The sequence below is a fragment of the Empidonax traillii genome, unplaced genomic scaffold, assembly GCF_003031625.1.
Source record: "Empidonax traillii isolate 1590-97213 ecotype Southwest subspecies unplaced genomic scaffold, ASM303162v1 scaffold631:size1259156, whole genome shotgun sequence".
In the NCBI taxonomy this organism is placed as follows: domain Eukaryota; kingdom Metazoa; phylum Chordata; class Aves; order Passeriformes; family Tyrannidae; genus Empidonax; species Empidonax traillii.
The window spans coordinates 1118943-1138500 of NW_020955824.1; the positions used below are offsets into that span (position 1 = coordinate 1118943).

Consider the following 19558-nt stretch of genomic DNA (forward strand, 5'->3'; position numbering starts at 1 on the left):
ATGAAACAACACAGGTTGGGTGCGTGCACATACCTGACTGAATATAGTGAGCTTTATATATGCAGAGTGAGTTGGGGAAGACTGATCTTTAAACCTGGAGCAGAGGTGCTATTCCCCTCTCTATTTTGAACACAGTAAGATATGTTTTATTTGCAATTCTATGTAATCTTATTAATGAAATGTAGTGGATTTCTCTTTCCATGTGGGAATTATTTTTTAAGAGTCACTGGAGAAGAAATGTGTCCCCACACAAAAATCATCAGAAGAAAATTGTGCATATTAACAGTTCTCTTGAGAGCAATAATAGACATTCTTTGCATTTGTTCAGCAAATTTACATCCAAATCAGGAAGATGTTGGATTTGTCTTGGTTAACGCTGAAATATTTGCAAAAATCAATAAGGGAAAATGTTTCCTGCAGAAGAAGGAAGAGAAAACCTCGCACAATTTTGTTTATAACTTTTTGGGATACTTTAGACAAAATGATAACACCATTTCAGTGAACTGTGCGTTTTCAGGCACAGAGAAGTAGTATGCGTCCTTGGCAGTAGATCCAGTGAATCCTATCATATCCTTACAGCTGCATTGACGACAGGCCCAGCTTTGGGCCTGTGTACAAAAGCAATACTCACCAGTGGAGCAGTACTCAGAAGCCTCTCTTACTTTTAAATAATTTTCAGTAAAGGATTCAGAAACATTTTACACACAGAGAAAAATGATACTGTTGTGGACTATGATCAGCTTTGTTTCTGCAACAGTAACATACCCAACCTGGCAACAGTGTGGTCATCAAGACGTCTTCCAGTGTTTCCTCTGACCTCCTGATTCCCTTCATTCCCCAAATACATCTTTACTGGGGGAAAACAAACAAACAAACAAACCAAACCAAACCAAACCAAAACAACAACAACAACAAAAACCCACACAACCCCCTACCCCCCCAAAAAAAACTCCCCAACCCCCCAAACACACCAAACACTAAAACCCATCTCAAAAATCTAAAGGATCTGAGTAGCCTTGTTCTCTGCTGATGCCAATACGCACTTTATACAAAGCTTACCAAGGGTATTATACACTGAATTAGTCTTCAGTTTTCCAGTTCTCCTGCTGCCATTGGCATTGGCATAAAGCCCCTTTCCCCTGTCCTAATGCTGGTGTCCCAGTGCAACAGACCCCTTTAACAGGTAGGCAAATGGAGGCCAGACGGGACAGCAAGTCCTGCCAGAGGCATGACTGGGGCAAAACAGAAACGACGTGCACCCTCTGGCATTTGGGACGAGATGTGATCCCAAGACCTGATGCAGAGCTCGGGGAGACAGCCCCGGCTGTCTGTCCATCTCCGGGCTGCCTGAGCCGGTGAATCCCGTTAAGCGGGAGCCTATGGGACGCATAGACTCCCAACAGGGCGGTGGCGGGGACTGTGACGGGGCTGCGCTATGCCCAGCGCAGAGCCCCGGCATCCCGCCACGTCCCTCCGGGAGCGGCGCCGCGGGCTCGGGAGCGGCCCACAGCCCCGCCCCGGCCCGCCCCGTCGGCGGCTCATTGATGAGCCGCGGGCCTTTGAGGAAAGGGCGAGTGCGCCGAAACCGCTGCAAAGCCATGATTTTTTAAGCAGCAGCGCAGCCTGGGAACTTTGCATGTTTCGCCATTTTTCACGTCCTGACTCATTTCTGTATCAAAAAACGTGTTCTCTGGAGCTCATCGGACACCCGCCGTCTCTCCCGCCGCCGTCGCGGCAGGCAGCATCCACCGCCGGGCAGCAGCAAGGGGAACTATAGCAGAAATCCCCCGCGGCGAGGCAACCGCAGCCGAGCCTCGGGCAGCCCCGGCCCCGGCTCCCTCTGAGTTCCTTTAATATTTCCAGCGAAAGTTGCTCGCCACCCCCCGCGGGACCGGTGCCGCTGCAGCCCGCACGCCACGCAGCGAGCGGAGCAGGTGCACCCGCGAGTGCCCACACTCCGCTCGCCGGCGGGACGCACCTACGAGGGCCTGGGGTGGGGGGTCGGCGGGGTCGCCTCGGGAGCGGCCGCGCCGCCCCACGGAGGGACTCCGGTTCTCCGCCCGCCGCGCACGGGGCAGAGGGGAGACCGCCCACCGCCCCGACAGCTCCCTCAGTGAGACCCCGGGGCGCAGGGGGGCCGCGGAGGCACCGTCGAGGGGCCGCGGCGCGCGAGCGGCGGGAGCGGCGGCGCGAGGCGGTCCCGCCACTGGAGCGCGGGAGGGGCGGGGCGCGAGGGCCCCGTCGGGCGCGCGGTCCCGGTGCGCCCGCCCCGCGCCCGCCGCGGCGGCACGGGGCCCGCCAGGCGCCTGCGCACTGCAGGGGCGCCAGATTTGGCGGGAGGGGGAGTGTCCAAGGGCTCTTTGTTTGATGGCATCTCTGTTTACAGAGTTTACTCTTTAATCTCAACCTGTTTCCTCCTCCTCCTCCCGCGGCTCCTCGGCACTCCCGTGCGCGGCGGCGGAGCGCCCAGGCGCAGCCCGGCAGCAGGGCGCGGCGGCGGGCGCGGGCTCCCCCGTTCTCCTCCCCCAGCGGCCGGTGCGAGGATGTCCCGGAGACCCCGGCACAGGTAACCCGCTGTCCGCGGGCGGGGGACGGCCGGCCCCGCTCCGCTCCGCTCCGCTCCGCGCCTGTCAGACGGGGCGCGGGACGGGAGAGGGGGAAGGCAGCAGCGGCAGACGGGCTTGCCCGGCGGACGGGGCAGCCCCTCGTGCTCCGTGCACCTGGTCTACTCCGCCTCCGGCCCCAAAGCCCCCCCTCTCCTCCGGAGACGCCGAGGAAGCGGCGGCTTGGCGGGACACGCCGCAGAGCTGCCGATGACGGGGCGCTCGGGCTCCGCGCCTGGCGGGGGCCGGGGGGGACCGGGGCTCGCTGCCCGCCGGGGCCAGAGCGGCGTCCGACGGAGCTGAGCGCCCCGCAGCTGCGGGTCAGGACAATGTCTGGCGGGTTTGGCGGCGGCAGGTAGCGCGTCCCGTCCCATTCATTCATTCATTCATTCCCGGCGGGGTGGCACAGCAGGTGGGCGGCGGGTGTGGGCATTGGGCTCGCTCCCTCGACTGTTTTGTTTTGTTTTGTTTTTTTTTTCATTTATTCGTGCAGTGGCAGCTCTTTCGCCCTTGAGAGAGCGGCTGTCTCCAGCGGGACTAGTTACACCCCGCGCGGCTTAGCTTTTCACCGGCACACGCCGCTCGGCACATGCCGGAGCCTGGCAGCGCGGGCGGGCAGCTGCGGGGGTCTGCGGGTCCGATGAAGCGCTCGGCCGGAGCTGTCACCCTTGCCCGTCCTTCTGCCGCGCACCCGGGCGAGAGCGATCCGTGCCGCGCCAGGGGCCGGGGGCGGCGGCGCCCCGGGGGCGGCGGACTGGACGGGACGGGACGGGGCGGCAGCGTCGCGTGGCCGCGTCCGTGCCGCCGCTGCCGGGCGGGCGCACAGAGCGGGGTTGTTGTCTAATTAGCCGGGCACGGCGGGTCGGACACGTGGAGGCATTTTTCTCTTTCTCTTTGCAGCCCGGCATCCTCTCCTCTTCCCCTCCCCTTTGGCTGACTGTGTCAGGGGAGAAGGTCGCAGCCCTGCCTGTCACTGCCCGGCCGCCGGCCCCGTCCGGCAGGACCGGAGGGCTTAGGGGGGCTCTTTTTAAGGAAGAGGGGCTTGCGGTACGGGAGGAGGCGGCAAGCCGCTGGGCGAGCGCCGGGCTGTACTTCCAGTGTCAAAGCGGGGTTGTCGCTGGGGCTGGCGGTGAATCACCCAGCCCATCTCTCCCGAAAGAGACTGGGACAGCCACCGCTGCCTCGCGGGCGCCTCCCGCAGGGACACGGCGCTCCGCCGCCCCGGGCTGGAAGGCAGGGGCTGCGCGGTGTCCGCCTGATCCGCCGGCGCGGCGCCCAGGGGGCCGCCCCGGCGGGAGCGGGCGCGGGCTCTGCCCCGCGGGGCTGGTGCCCGCATTTCTTCAATCGCGGTAGCAGCGGCGGTCATTTCCTTTACACGTCCTGTTTTCTTTCTTTCTTTCTTTCCCCCCCCCTCCTTTTTTATTCCCCATTCTTTTCTCCGTTGCACAAGCCCGTTGCCCGGGCGAACAGCGCAGCGCTGCTGGGGCGGGCGGGGGGATCCAATGCGCTGTCCCGGCCGGGCGGAGCGCCGTGTCATGCCATGCCGTGCCCTGCCATCCGTGCCTCGCCGCCCGGGTGGAGGCTTCGGGCCTGCGACCAGAGGTGCAAAATAAAGTTTTAGAGCACTGTTGAGGGACCGGTTGGCTGAAGAAGCTACCGAGCGTCCCGAAGTCCCGAAAAAGGGCTCATTTCTTCTGCTGGAGAACACAGGTAGTACAGTGGGGTTTGCTCGGTTCTGCGGTGCCAGCGAGGCCCCGGTTATTTAAATAAATCTGTTACAGTACTGACCCCGCACTGAAGTCCTTTAACATGTTCGCCGCTGATGCTGTGCTCCCGCTGCAGAGCGGCGCTTCCCTGTGCTGCCCGCACGGCCCCGCCGCGCAGGAAGCGCCGCCAGTGGATGCGTACCTGGTGGTTGCTGTCTACGAAACTCATTTTCAAAATGATACTTGGAAATTGAGCCACAAAACTTCCTTTGGCATATGGGCAGTGGCGCAGCTGTCTCTGTGTGTCATTGAGAAAAGCGAATGCAGTTTGAGCGGCGGCTGGGGACGGAGCCTGCACTGGTGGCAGCTGGAGCGTGGGAGCTTTGCTCAAGCACGAGAGGCTCCAGCTGCCAACGAGGGGTGCGTGCGGAGTGGGAGCTTCAGTCAGGGCTTACCCCAAGTGGTTGCGTGGGCTGGGGAACAGGGAGCGAGCCGTGGGGCTGCAGGACTACAGCGTGGTGGGGGCGAGTTGAGAGTGCCGGCGATGGGCTGGGTGAGTGAGTCAGGGGCCAGCTGGCAGAGACTAGGGGAAAGCCATGCGCATCACGGCAGGCTGTGGAAAACTTCTTACACGTAGCATAGTTTTCATGGCACATGCCACAGGCCAGAAAACAGGGTGGAAGATGTACGGTGTGATTAGCCCAGCATTTTAAAAGAATGTATGTTCAACAGCTTGTGTTTTGGGATTGTTTGCATCTTGACTAACAGTCTCTGTGCTTCACTGCAACTTAATTTAAAGTAATCTCCTGAAAACAGGTTAGCAGCATAAAGAATGCCTGGTAATTTTATTACAAAATAACTTTCTTTTAATGTCTTACTCATACCTGAACATACCACAGCATGCCATACCATCAGATATATCACAGATTTTAGTCTCGCAGCATGACATTGACTCCTTTCTAGCACTCGTGGCTAACATCTCTTAGTTGAAGTATCAGAACTGCTGCTTATACCTTAAAAGTTAAAAATAAAATACTGTCCACCAGAAAGGCACCTCCTGTTGCAAAACATTCTCTTTTAGTTTTATTTAGCTAGGTAGAGCAAGTGCCATTTGTGAAAAGAGTAATGGAGTCCTTTTTACCCATAGATAGCCTCTGGGGAAATCCCTTAGTCATGAATTAGGTTAGAAGCAGAGTATTTCAAAAACAGTGTGAGGGATTTAGGAATAGAATAGAGGTAATAAAGTATTAAGTTAGAGAAATGGAGGGTATGAAAGGGTCCAATCATTCGTTGATTGCAAGATATTAAACATACTTGTGCTCAGTCCTCATCTGTCCAGACCTACAAATGGAAGGCACATTTTATATGAGAGCTTATTGCATGTTAATGCTGCCACTTTCTGTCTTTACCTAATCGTAAAAACTTTTGCCTTTGCATACCCTTTTCTCAAACAAGGTTATTATTGTTTAACTTTTTGTATTTGTACACAGTCTGTTTTATTATGGAACAGTATAAATATCTGCTGTATAAAACATACAAAACTACTAATATTTTTCAGAACGTATAGCATGAATTAAAGATCTTAAACACGTGCTTCTGTACTGGACATAGCCTCTAGTTCTCTTTATTGTCCCAAACATTGTGCTTTAATTTGAAACCTTCATTGGTTGAAAGTTTGCCAAATGTGTAATTCACCACTGATCTAACATTAAGAGCAGGTCTAAACATGCAGAGTAATACGAAGGTTGCCAGCCCTTTGCTGTATCTGTGGATACCAAAAACAGCAGAACCAGTTCAGAATACTAGAACAACAGAATGCAGAACAAAATCTTGTTGTGCGAGTTTTAAAACTTTTATCTGTGTAACCTTTGTAAGGATTGTACTGGGGTTTTTTTTGTGCTTTGTAATTAAGCAGCTCAAATCCTCATGTTCCACTCTGTCTCCCTGTGTTACTTTCTGCAGTATATATAGTAGTGATGATGATGATGAAGATGTTGAAATGTATGATCACGATTATGATGGCCTGCTCCCTAAGACTGGAAAACGTCACTTAGGAAAAACCAGGTGGACCCGGGAAGAGGTAAATCCAAGTTCATTCTTCTCATGCACCTAAAAAAGATAGAGAGCATGGATGACATTCCTCTCCGAGTTGCTTCGTGTTCTTCATGCTTATCTGCAAACTAACTTCAGTGACGATCCCATGTGTATCAATGAGGACAGCTTTTTTGACCCATTAGCTACATGTAGTCCTTTATTTAACTTAGAGAATTGTTCTTACATTTTAAATAAAATGTATAAATACAATTTTTATATTCTTACAAGCTCTGTGTTACAGGTTTGTGATATGTGGGTCTCTGTGTAATCCTTCTCGTAGAAACAGGTTCAGAGTCACCTGTAGCAGTACTTGATTGTTACTACATGGCTCTTTTTGTTTGAAGATGGTTGCTATGAGAGAACTGACGTGAGTTCAGTGTCCCACAGCAGCAAACAACTGTGGCAGAAACTACTGCAGTCCTTCTCTGCCATTTAAAATTTGCACTTTAATTGCACCATTATGATTCCAAGTGGAAATAATTTAAAAGCTGGAAGGAAATCCAGCAGTATCCAAATTGAGCATTCAAGATGTGTTTTGCTTTTGAAGGTCAGAATATGTTTTAGTCATGATACCCTTGAGCTGATTGTCTGGGAAAATTGTGGTATCAGACTCCTTTGCCAGATGGGTATCCTTTGGCCATTTATTTAACTGGTTCGAGTTTATTGTGAAATACATTAATGCAGTTCTTGAGTTATGTTTTGACTTTTCCTCTCTAACAGTGTATATTGGTATATAAATAGTGGCTGGTCACCTCTTGCAAGGCTTTTTTTTTGACTTTCTTTTTTTAAAAACCATAATCTGCTCTTACAAAGGTGGACATGGTTGTAATATGGCCCTGGAGGAAGGAATGGCCATTGTCCTGTCACGTGAACTGTGAGCATACTGGGAAGTGCTAACTGGGGAAGGAGAGCGTTATTTTCCTCCTCTTATCTCTTGGGGCATTTCTCATTTGTTTTACGCTGTCTCAATCTTTCCCAGTACATGAGATTGGTTTATTTTGTCTTTAGGGTCTACCTTTCTGGCCTTATCATTAAAAATACTGGGCCAAATTTCTTGCTATTGCAAGTGTGCAAAACTCCCTCACAGAGAATGGGAGCTTAAAGAAGCCATTAGTTTTACCGTGCATTCATTGTACATGGATAGGTCATGAGCAAATTACGGGGACTCCCATTACTTGCAAGACATGAAGGTTAAGGCTATGATTTTTGGATGTACGCAGGTATCTGGGTGCCTGAGTGTTACTGAATTGCATTGTTATTCTGATGCCTGACATCTGAACATCCATACCCTGTTCTAAGTCCAAACCAAGAGTAACAGTTACAGTGCTTTGAGCGGTAAAATGGGAATGTATAATGTAACTCAAAGAACCGTACAGAAGTCAGTCTTTCTCCTGCAGCACAGTGAAGAACCTTCCAAAATCCACTGGAGTAGAAAAATCTCCTGTTTTAGGCAATTGAAAGTATTCAATTCGAACACCAGACCACCCTCTGGTACACTGAGGAAGTAGAAGTAGATGCACAAAAAGCTAGAAAGACAAATTAAAACAATAAATTATTTCTTTTGCATTATAAGAGATGGCAGTATTAATTATGTCTGGTCTTTTAATGATTCAGGATGAGAAACTGAAGAAGCTTGTGGAGCAGAATGGCACAGAAGACTGGAAAGTCATTGCTAATTTCCTTCCTGTAAGTGGATATGGGTTTCTGCTTCCAGGCCTAGTGACAACTCTTTATCAGATGTTTCCCTCATAGAGGGGAAGGGGAGTGGTTGCTTTATAGTTACATTTTTGCAGGAGATTTTTTTTTTCTTTTCACTTCTCAGAAAGGGTTGGAAAAAAATTGAACAAGCAGAAATGGAGGGTGGTGGGGTCTTGCACAGTAGATTCTCAATGTGACACTGAAACAAAATGTCTCAGCACAATGAAAAAAAAATTGCTTTGGTGAATTGTAAGTATGGTTTTGAAGATCACTGCTTTGTGAACACTTTGGCTGTTGCTGAAATTGTATAGGAAAGCATGCCAGCTATTGTGCAGATGAGGAAGATTAAGTTTGTGTAGTTTGGGTGATACAGTCCTCACTGCAGAAGCAATGGAAGTCCATCTATTCAGTGAGCAAACTGATAGTTGAGCACCTTTTTCTCAGACTTACTGTATCACTCCATGTTTTTTGGTAGTCATAGTTAGCAGTGAAATGTGTTGGGAACAAGTGTACCTGAATAAGAGCGTTCTCACTCTACATTCATCTTGTCTAAAGAATTATCCACTTTGTGTATTTTACTTTTCACTAGAATCGGACGGATGTGCAGTGCCAGCACCGATGGCAGAAGGTACTAAACCCAGAACTTATTAAAGGTCCATGGACTAAAGAAGAGGATCAAAGGGTAATCAGTTTTCCTTTCTGTCTGATTAATGCCTTACTAGCAGATTTTATTATTTGGGGCAAAACTCCTGGAAACTTTGGTGGTCTCAATGCTACTGTGGCCAGAGGCAGACTGTATTTGTGCAGTTCTTTCTAAGTTTGCTATGCAAATAAATTAATGTTGCTTTACAGCACTGTATTGTAGAATTGCAGTCTAGAAATGCCTTAACTATTACCAGATTTTTTCCTTTTGGGTAAAAGTAGGAATGGGAAGTGGGGAGCCTTAATTGTCTGTTAGTTTTGCTGTGGCAATTTTGAGAAATGTTGTTGAAAATACTGCTCCACCACAGAAAAAAGTTCATTGATAATTATGCATCATTAAATACAGGCAGTTTTTATGTCCTTCTTTGAAGGTTATAGAGCTCGTGCAGAAATACGGTCCAAAGCGCTGGTCTGTCATTGCTAAGCATTTGAAGGGAAGGATTGGAAAACAGTGCAGGGAGAGGTGGCACAACCATTTGAACCCAGAAGTGAAGAAAACCTCCTGGACAGAAGAGGAAGATAGAATTATTTACCAGGCACACAAGAGGCTGGGAAACAGATGGGCAGAGATTGCAAAGTTGCTGCCTGGACGGTAATGACATATACCTCTAGCTCTTAAATAGGAAAAAAGGAAAAAGCTGCAGGTCTGAGCAGTCTGTTTCGGTCTCCTCAGGCTGCACTTTGTAAATCGAAAGATTTTGGAATCAAAACCTGGGAAGCCAGTGACACTGATGTGCATTTTTCTCAGTGGGGAACTGCGCTGTTTGGTCAGTACATGGAACAGTATGCTATTTTTACATTCTTTTAATGTTTGTCATAGGTAAAAAGACCCTGTAACTAGAGCAAGACCATAACAGCTTCCTAAATGTCCATGCAGTCTTATTTCTGCCTGTGATGACTCAAAATTTAAAGGTTCAGATTTAAAGGATCAGGCTCTGCAAGGGGAACATAATTTATGTTCAGTGAAGGGTATGCCTTCAACATGAAATCCAGTCTCTATATTGAAAATGATTTAAGAGAAGGCTGCTTCAACTTTTGTAATTGCTCCTGAATCATCCAGATGATTTCAACCTGTTAAAAACTGATGTATGAAACAGGAGAAACTGACTTCCACAAACACTGGTCCTGGAAATATTTGTCTTGTTGAAAGCTTAGGCACAGCTTGCATTTAATTTCAAAGATTCAGTGTCTTATTCATTGTGATTAAAAGTGACTCAAAATGTAGGTGAGGAAATAATGTACCTAATGTAAGCAAGAAAGAGGTTTCCCTTCTTACTTTTATTCCTGCTATTTGGTAAAACATCTTCAAGATCTAAATCTAATGCCTAAAGTCATGATAGCCTTTTAAGTGGGCATTAGCTAGGCTACTTTCACCTTCTAGAAGAAAACAAGAAAGAAATTAGCCCTTTGAAATATTTTTGTAGCTTCCACACATCACAGATACTGCTTTCAATGATACTGTGTGGTGGTGATGTTTTTCAAATAGAGGAGCTGTTTCTAAGCATACTCTTAAAATCTCACAGGCTTGGTAAGTTTGCTTTTTCTGACTCATGTATGTGAGAATTTGAGTCTCGGTTTTTCTGCATCTAAGAAAAATCCCAACATCTTTGTTTACCGAATTTTTATGTACAGCATGGTATTGTCATTGTCTAGGTTGCCTTCTGAAAAGTTGCTTGAAAGTTTGTCTTTTCACAGCTGTTCTCCACAGCCTTTCTTTCCAGCAGTGAGATACCATAAGACTCCACTGAAATATTAACACCTAGAAGGATGATGTTGGCATCCTTTAGGTTAGCCTCAAAGGAATGTTAGCATTTGCTTCACCTCATCTCATGGGAATGAGGTGAAGCTGAATTTCTTACAGTTTGAGGATGTAAGGCATAGAGATTGCTTTTAAAAAGTACATAAAAAACCTTAGCCCATATTTATTTTTCCACTAACTTTTGCACTGAGCCTCTTTCCCAAGAAGTTGAGAGTAGAATTTGTAATGGGGGGGAAAGGAGGAAGGTCAGAGAAGAGCTCAGGGTTTAAATAGAAATACCAACAGCAGTTCCCTGCCTATTGACCTGTCTGAATAGGAAATGCTCATTTTTGAAGCTCCTCAAATGTATGTATTTCTGTTGCAGAACTGATAATGCTATCAAGAACCACTGGAATTCCACCATGCGCCGAAAGGTTGAGCAGGAGGGCTACCTGCAGGAGTCCTCCAAAGCCTGTCACTCCTCAGCAGCTGCTGGCTTTCAGAAGAGCAACCACTTGATGGCCTTTGCTCACAACCCATCGCCATCTGCCCAGCTGCCAGTAGCTGGTCAGCCCCCGCTGAGCAGTGACTACCCCTACTACCACATCTCTGAGCCACAAAACGTGAGTGCCAGAAGATGTGCTGGGGGTGGTTGTTTTGCTTTGTTGAATAGGTGGGTGCAATTTAGCTGTACCTGGTTTTGAGGATCATGAAAGCTGTTCTCCCAGTCTTTTATGTGGTTGATGTCAGATGAGAACTTCTTTGACTTTTACTTCAGTCAGTGATGAAAATATGTACATTTCAAATGGATGGGATTCAGGAATTGGAATTGGGTACAGTGATTTTAATGCCTTATAAGAAGTTAACATATTTCTTAGTGTGGTGAATATTAAATTTCTTGAAAATCAGTTGAATCTGGCTAGCTCTGTGCTGTATGTCGAAGTCTCCCACGTTCCCTTCAGTAATATTCTGTTTGTGGGTTGCCTGTTGGAACCAAGTAAACAAGTATTGTTTTTAATCAGATTCCTTTTCAATTAATGATTAATAATGAAACGGGCTCCTGCTTCAGACATTTGCATTGTAGTTTTAGATGATAATAAATTGCATCTTTTGCTTTTTTCACTTCAGTTTAGAAAATCCGTACAAATGCGTCTATAAATTATTCATCTTTTCTCATTCAGGAAGGGTAAATATTTCATATATGAATTTTCTTTCTTCCTCTGTAATGCTTACTCTCATATTCCTGAAAAACTGTTTACTTTTCTTGTAAACATTGTTAGGTTTTTTGCTATTTCATCTCCATAGATTGTAAATATTAAGTACCTAAAACCAAAGTATGTTTAACACAAATTCACAGTGCAAGCAGATAATAGGATAGAAGTATTAACTTTTAGTGTCTTTTGCTTTTTGGCCTAGGTTCCTGGTCAGATCCCATATCCAGTAGCACTGCATGTAAATATTGTCAATGTTCCTCAGCCAGCTGCTGCAGCTATCCAGGTAGATAACTTAAGCCTCATTTCAAGAGTTAATTTCTTCAATATTTGATAAATGTAAATGCAGATATCGTATATTAAGGAAGCATTCTAATGTATTAAGTGCGGTGAAAAGAGAAAATGGGGAAGGTGGGGGAGGTCTAACATGGCAAATAATTGCTCCTTCTGAAGTGGATTTAAAACACGGTAGTTGACATCTGGTGTGATAGCTTTCACTTTCTCCATTTCAAATGTCTATACTGAAATTCAGCAGGGACTTTGGTAGTGGAAAGCACAATTGATGCTTTTTCATCTTTGAATCTAATTTGGCTGTTATAACCACAGGTCGGCAAGCCATAAGCATTGCAGTTGCTACATCCTATCAGACCTTTATCTTTTCTTTTCCCTTAACTCTTAATTTCAGAGACACTATAATGATGAAGACCCTGAGAAAGAAAAACGAATAAAGGAATTAGAGTTGCTACTAATGTCGACTGAGAATGAACTGAAAGGGCAGCAGGCATTACCAGTAAGATTGTCACCGTGTGCTTGGATGGAGGGATAGCAGCCTTACCCCAGTGCTTGTCTTTTTAACTTTTTACTCCCCTTCTGCCTTCAGTACTAATCAAGGCTCTATATTTCTGTTTTGAAACAATGAAACATAGCACACATATAATCTACGTTTGCTTCATAAATTCTTCTATTAAAAACAAACAATTTGCAGGTATTTTACTTTGTAAAGTGGGAGCAGGACTGGGGTCTGTAACATGATGTAGTATTGGAAGCATAACGATTGTACAAAAATCAAAAATCCTACAGATCTTTGATCAATGAGGTCTGCATTTCCAAAAGTGTGCAATGGTTCATGTGATGAAAATGTAGTGCCTGTGCATTAGATTTTTCTTCTCTGTTGTATTCTTTCCTTCAGCTGTGTTTTTTACACTTTGTAAGCTTCGGACTTGGTGCATGTTTGACAGTTTGTTTTACTCCAAATAATGTTAGATTCTTCATAACTGCATGTGTGGAGCAAGTGCTGGCTATTACTGAATTCTCACTCTTCGTTGTATATGCCATTGGATGTTAATGTGTGAAAACCCTTACGTCATTACTTAACACCATCACCAAAGCCAAGAATCCCAAAATCGTTCTTGAAGATAGGTGATAGCCAGCAGATTCTTTTTTTTTTTTCCTTTTTTTTTCCTTTTTTTTGGGTAATATTGAAATTAATAGTAAAACAGCTGCATGCATGATACGTTAGTTTGGCCACTTTTTAACTTTAGTTAATGTTTTGCAATTTCTTCTGTTGCATGATCACACTGGAAAGAAACTTCTGTTAGTTTGCTCTTCTGCTTTCCTAACCACATTGATTTGACAGCCTCTTCATTGCATTGGTGTAAGCTGTAGCATTAGACAGGGATAGCAGAAGACAAGGAGATAAGCAGACAAAAGCAACTCTAACTCTTAAACCCTTTAGCCTTCTACAGTGCTGAACACTCAGTAGGGAAATCCTACTGTTTCTTGCTCCTGACAGAAAACGACTTGCAGACATTTTTTGAGCTCTTGGTGGAACACAGATTGAATTGATAATGTATTAGTAATGATATATGCCTATAATCCTGGAATTGAATTACAAGGTAACTTTGGGATAACAAATACAATGCTAATATTACTTAAAGCAAGGTCTTGCACTGATGAAAGGAAACATCTTGACAAATGTTTCATAGGCATAAGCTTTTAGATGATGATGCAACTGTTATCTTTCTTCCAGTGGCATCTGACACCTTGTGCAATTTCATCGCTAAGTTCCTTCTGCCTTTCCCCCCTCCCTTTTCTTTTTTTTTTTTTTCCTTCTTCCTCTAGACACAGAACCACACATCAAACTACACAGGCTGGCACAGCACCACAATTGCTGACAGTAGCAGGACCAGTGGTGACAGTGCACCTGTTTCCTGTTTGGGGGAACATCACCACTGTACTCCATCTCCACCGGTGGATCACGGTTGCTTACCTGAGGAAAGTGCATCCCCTGCACGGTGCATGATTGTTCACCAGAGCAACATCCTGGATAATGTTAAGAATCTCTTAGAATTTGCAGAAACACTCCACTTATTAGACTCCGTAAGTAGACTTGCCACCTCAGGTGGATTTGTGCATGGTCAAAGAGTAAGGGGAGAGGAGCTGGGACTGTCCTAAATGTGTTTGTTGTTTTTTTTCGAGTAATTTCTAGTTGCTCCAGGATCTGAAGCTTATCTCCTGACATAACAAAATATAGCTGCTCGTAAATGAAGCCCTCGAGCATGGATGCGTATGCTTTTTGTGGGTGTCTCCCTTTCCTGCTACACCTTGGTGTGGGAACATGACTTTTGGCAAGCTGTACAGTAGGAGCTTGAAACGATCTCTCAACATTAGGTCTCCTTAAAATAAAATCAGAGACACTGTGAAAGATTTTAAACGAGGAAATGATACTTATTTATATTTGAAGTGATACATGCCGTAGGTTTATGTGTGGCTGTTAGCTTCAGTAGCTGGTTCTCAAAGTTTAAGGATCTTGACCTGGCATATGTGAAGGACTGTAAACACATATTGAAATGCCAAGTATCTGACTGACATTGACATGGGCCTTTTCTTGTTGTTTCTCTGGGGTGATACACGTACTGAAGTAGCACATTGAAATATGTTTGTTGGTGGCAACATCCTTCAGCAGCAGAGGTGTCTGCTTCATGTGGCATCGTGTCCCTTTCAGCACATCCAGAGCAGGCTTGCAGGTTAGGAGTTTTTGTTTAGAGCACGTTTTGCTAGCGAAAGGCACCATCTTCATACCAAGCAGAAAACACTGGGCAAATAGATAATGAGGACATAATGTGACTCATTCTTTAGAGACTCAGTTGCCAGCAACACTATTAGAATGTTAGACAGTTTGATGTGATCAAGGTATGTATTGAAAACACAGTCTTCTACTCACATAAACAGGGTCAGGCTGAATTGAACTGGGAACTACTTGTTATTGGTTACAGGCATATCCTAGCGCTGTATTTTCATGAGGTGGCACTATACACTGTCTTATACCTCCGTGCCTCCCACGTTGTTTCAGAATCCTTCATCATGGGGTGATCTCAGCAGTTTTGAATTCTTTGAAGACACAGAAACTTTAGCTATCAGAGCTCCCTCAGGCAAAGTTGCACAGCTTCAGCAAAGAGAGGCCAGTTCTTGTAGACCTCAAGAATACCCCATCACAAATTTGAGCCATGTCAAATTTGAGGCATGTCTAGTCATGTCAAGTCAGGGCTCTCTCAGCTCACCAAAGACCTTATCTGCCTCACAGGGCAGTGCGGCTCCGTGGGTCCTTCTTCGCAAAAGGAGAGGGCACTCCAGCCCCTTAGCCAGTGGCCACGGTAGCACCTTGGTCCTAGCTGACGTCAGCAGCTCAACTCCTCCTAAGCGCTCCCCTGTCAAAAGCCTGCCCTTCTCTCCCTCGCAGGTAGATCAAGACTTCTGCACAGATGTTACTAAATTCTCAAAAGTCACCCCAGTCTTAACAATTTAGAAACTAATCCTTTGGAACAAATGACTAATTACCGTTGTGCTTGTTGATTTTCACTCCGTGTTTGAATCTTCTCACTGCTCTTAGTCTTCACCACTGAGTTTAGTTAATCAGCAAGCTAACTGTTGATTCTCTTCTTTTCTTTCTCTTTCTCTTCTAAATTCATCTGTGGGGCTTGGTTTTTTGTGTTTTTTTTTTTTCCTTTTTGGATCATTTCTTTAGGGGAATGAGATGCCTTGCTTTGCTCTTGCTGCTAACTCTAACTACTAGAGTTTAACATTTCTGATCATTTGTAATACTTTCCATCTCTGTCCACTTACAGTATGATTCATTGACCTTGAAAACCCCAAACTGCATTTAAATAGCATTCAGGTTGTGAGACAAACGGACAACAACCAGAAAATTCAAATCACACTTGCCGTCCTCAGCCCAGGCCATGTGGGTTGGAGTGGAATAGGAATGAGGAGGAAAATGGCCTGTTAAAATGGCTTGGCATGCATTTCCAAATTCCTGATAATGGTTGCTTTGTTTCACAGCTGTAGCACTATTTAAAAGTGTTTTGGATTTTTTGTTTGTCTGTTTGTGTTGTTTTGCCTTGGTTTTGCTTTAGTCTTTGAAGTCAAAGAAACACTATTTCATAAAGGATAGCAAAAGATTTAATGTAATGATCTCCCACTTATTTCCTGTTACCTGCTAGGTATTATAATCCCATGTCATTTATCCAGTGAAAGAAGGATTTTCTTAGACACCACATTTTTATAAAGTGGCAAGTTGAGTCTAGAAGGTAATACATTGAATTCTTATTAGAGTAGAGGATATCACTATGCTCACAGATTTGTAGATGCTAGAAATAGAAACAATATTTTAGGTTACTAGGTAGAAACATGCAAGGGCAATTTTATCCAAACAAATACTGCTGCCTCGTTTTCAGTTAGCTGTTTCTATTCCAAAACACTCCACTCACCCATCACAGGTGGCAGTTCTTATTTTATGCTGTGAAAACAAAACATTTTGTTTTGAGAGAGATGATAGGAAATTTATTTTCCTGTCATAAACACTTCATTTACTGCTTTAAAAGCCCCTAGATTCCCCATGTAAATCTTTGTGGAATTTAACCCTGTGGAATAAACCCTGGGTTTGTTTCTGAAACATCCCTTTACTCATTTTCACCCAGTTCTTACTTGGGCACACTGCTCTTAATTAAAATTTATTTGGAGAAAATCCAAATCAAGCTTTTAAGATTTGTCTCTTAGAGTGGTAGAAAGTGTTTCTCATTGGAACCGAGTGTCATTTTCTTTAGAACTTTCCTCGCTAGAATTGCGTGGTTTGGCTTCCTAAGTGCTCCAGCCAAACTGTTGAGTATTTTGTCACAGTGTAGTCAGGTATCCCAGATACACCTCCTCGCATCAAAGGGCCAGGACAGTGACTCATGTCAATCAGAAGAAAAGAATTTCTTTTTCTTTTGTTCAACGGTGTCATCTTAACAAGTCAACTGTGTAATCTGGATATTCCTGTTAATTTTTTCTTTCCCAACCTGCAGTTCTTAAACACCTCATCCAATCATGAAAACTTGAACCTGGACAACCCTGCACTCACTTCCACACCAGTATGTGGCCATAAGACGGCAGGTACCGCCCCGTTCCACAGGGAGCAAACTTTCAAAGCTCAGAAGGAAAACCATGTGTAAGTCTGTTGTCGTGTTGGACTCATGAGGGTTCATTTCTTCAGGTTTGCATACAACCAAAGTGCTGGGTCAGTGTTTGCTTCAGTCTGAAAGAGGGCAGGTTTAGACCAGATACAGGGAAAAAATTCTTTGCTGAGAGAGTGGTGAGGCAGTGAAACAGGTTGCCCAGAGAAGCTGTGGCTGCCTCATCCCTGGATGTGTCCTAGGCCAGGGTGGATGAAGCCCAGGACAACCTGATCTAGGGGAAGGTGTCACTGCCTGTGGCAGGGAGTTTAAAACTAGATGGTAAGGGTTGGACTTGATGATCTCAGAGGTCTTTTCCAACCTGGTTGATTCTATGATTCTATGATATTGAAGGTCCCTTCCAACCTAAGCCATTCTATGATTCTATGCTTCTCCCAGAGTTGTTTGCTAACAGATTCAGATTTTTCTTAGTTTGGAGTAAAACTTCCGCTTCATGACTGTGGTGGTAGGTTATTTATACAGTACAGTCATGCATATAGGCTGACCAGTTTTTAAAATAAAGCCATTACACCTTATCAGAGTAAAATAAATGTTCTGCCAGAAAAGCGAAATGGATTATAGGCTTGCAGGGAAATATTTCCCCAAGTCTTACAACAGCCACTGCCTGTATGCACATATTTCTATAAAGAGGTAGTATTTCCAAGCATCTTCCTTTAAAGTTCCTCTCCCTCTTTTCAAAGTTTCAGAACTCCAGCAATCAAGAGGTCGATATTAGAAAGCTCTCCAAGAACACCCACTCCATTCAAAAACGCACTTGCAGCTCAGGAAATCAAATACGGTCCTTTGAAGATGCTGGTAAGCAGGAAACAATGATAAAAGTTGCTTTGATATTAGCGCAGAGGGATGTTCTGGGACTTGGATATAACGTTTCTTCCTTTCAGCCTCAAACTCCGACTCATCTTGTAGAAGATCTGCAGGATGTTATCAAGCAGGAGTCGGAGGAATCTGCAATGGTGGCTGGGCTACATGAAAGTGGACCCCCTTTGCTGAAGAAAATCAAACAAGAGGTAAATCTCAAACTTACCTGAGGCAATTTAATTCAGAACTCTTTCTGAGAAACTTACACGAATACCTTTTCTGTTAAATAGCTGTGCTCTGTTTTTCTTTCATGTGAGCCCCGAGATCTTAGTGTCGGTTCCATATAGTATACTAGGCACGCCTAATTCATCTCCCATTGATTTCCATAGAAGTCTTTCTGCTGTTTTCAGCAGGGGTTTGCTTGGGCTGTTCTAATGCAGTTTTCGTTTGAAACTTAAAAAGAAAAGAAAAATTAGATAGGAATTTGGATCGAATCTTTCAAATATTGGTGAAAAATATAGAAGAACCCCATGGGGACCAAGCTCCACGGAGTGACTTAGAAACCTGAACATTTGAGGACATTGAATTATATTACTTTGTCACTGAAGTTCTAAAAATACATATATTCTCAATCCTTTCTAGGGGATTAAACTCCTGAATACTGACAGAGCACTGAGTGCAAGTATTCAAAGTTTTTTTAGATGGGGATTTTTTTGAGGACCTCTAATTTTTTTCTTCTGCAAAGAGCAAGGGTGTTATAAAAGATGTTACTGTAAACAGGCATTAGACACAGCTGTGAAGAATATTTATTCAATTTATTAAGCAACTGACAGAAATCTCCTGGTCACTTAGGTACTGGTTGTTATTATGCCTTTCTTGCTTTCAGGTGGAGTCTCCAACAGATAAAGCTGGAAATTTTTTTTGCTCAAATCACTGGGAAGGAGAAAACCTGAACACTCAGCTCTTTACACCTGGGTCTACTATGGAAGATGTGCCAGTAAGTTTTCACACCATCAAATAATTTTTTTGTTCTACATCCCTGTTCAGTTCTTATATGCAAGAGAGAAAATATTTTGTCTGACCTTCTTCGCAATCAGGCATTATTCATTATTTCTGTATCATTTTCCTGCACTAAACATAAAAGGTGAACTCCCACTCTTGATTAGATCACTGTACTGCCTATAGAAGGTATCAGAAGTTGCAGTCATTTTGCAGCCCACAGACTTCGGGAAGAGCCTGCTCTAGGAGGACACCTGCATTTGTATAGAAATGTCCAGATTGTGCAGTTAAAAACTGGTAAAAGAAAGAGCGAGTCTCTCTTGGTTTGTGCAAAGGAGACCTTGCATGAGAGTGGTTTCCTCTGCTTTGCCAGGACTCCTGGGACTATCCAGTGTTACTGTTATTCTTGCATTTGGAAGTTTCGCTGGATGGAAAAGCTTTGGACATGGCAATGCTCCTGCAAAGCCAAGTCCCAGGGACCCCAGGCTGAGATCTGCTC

The 19558-nt window shown here is 45.0% G+C and overlaps 1 protein-coding gene across 3 annotated transcripts in view; it reads left to right on the forward strand.

Annotated features, from left to right (window-relative positions):
• The first annotated feature begins 2410 nt into the window (after positions 1-2410).
• Positions 2411-19558, forward strand: part of MYB (MYB proto-oncogene, transcription factor) — a 28383-nt gene continuing 11235 nt past the window's right edge. The window contains exons 1-14 of one of the 3 annotated variants that reach the window (XM_027898961.1): positions 2492-2566; positions 6272-6389; positions 8018-8089; positions 8691-8783; positions 9175-9395; positions 10927-11164; positions 11958-12038; positions 12438-12542; positions 13874-14131; positions 15336-15491; positions 17095-17237; positions 17943-18057; positions 18144-18269; positions 18947-19057. In XM_027898961.1, coding sequence (XP_027754762.1) covers positions 2544-2566; positions 6272-6389; positions 8018-8089; positions 8691-8783; positions 9175-9395; positions 10927-11164; positions 11958-12038; positions 12438-12542; positions 13874-14131; positions 15336-15491; positions 17095-17237; positions 17943-18057; positions 18144-18269; positions 18947-19057 — 1860 coding nt within the window. In that variant the 5' untranslated portion in view covers positions 2492-2543. Of the gene's footprint in view, positions 2567-6271; positions 6390-8017; positions 8090-8690; positions 8784-9174; positions 9396-10926; positions 11165-11957; positions 12039-12437; positions 12543-13873; positions 14132-15335; positions 15492-17094; positions 17238-17942; positions 18058-18143; positions 18270-18946; positions 19058-19558 lie in introns of all 3 variants that reach the window. The other 2 variants (XM_027898963.1, XM_027898964.1) reach the window with 2 other exon arrangements.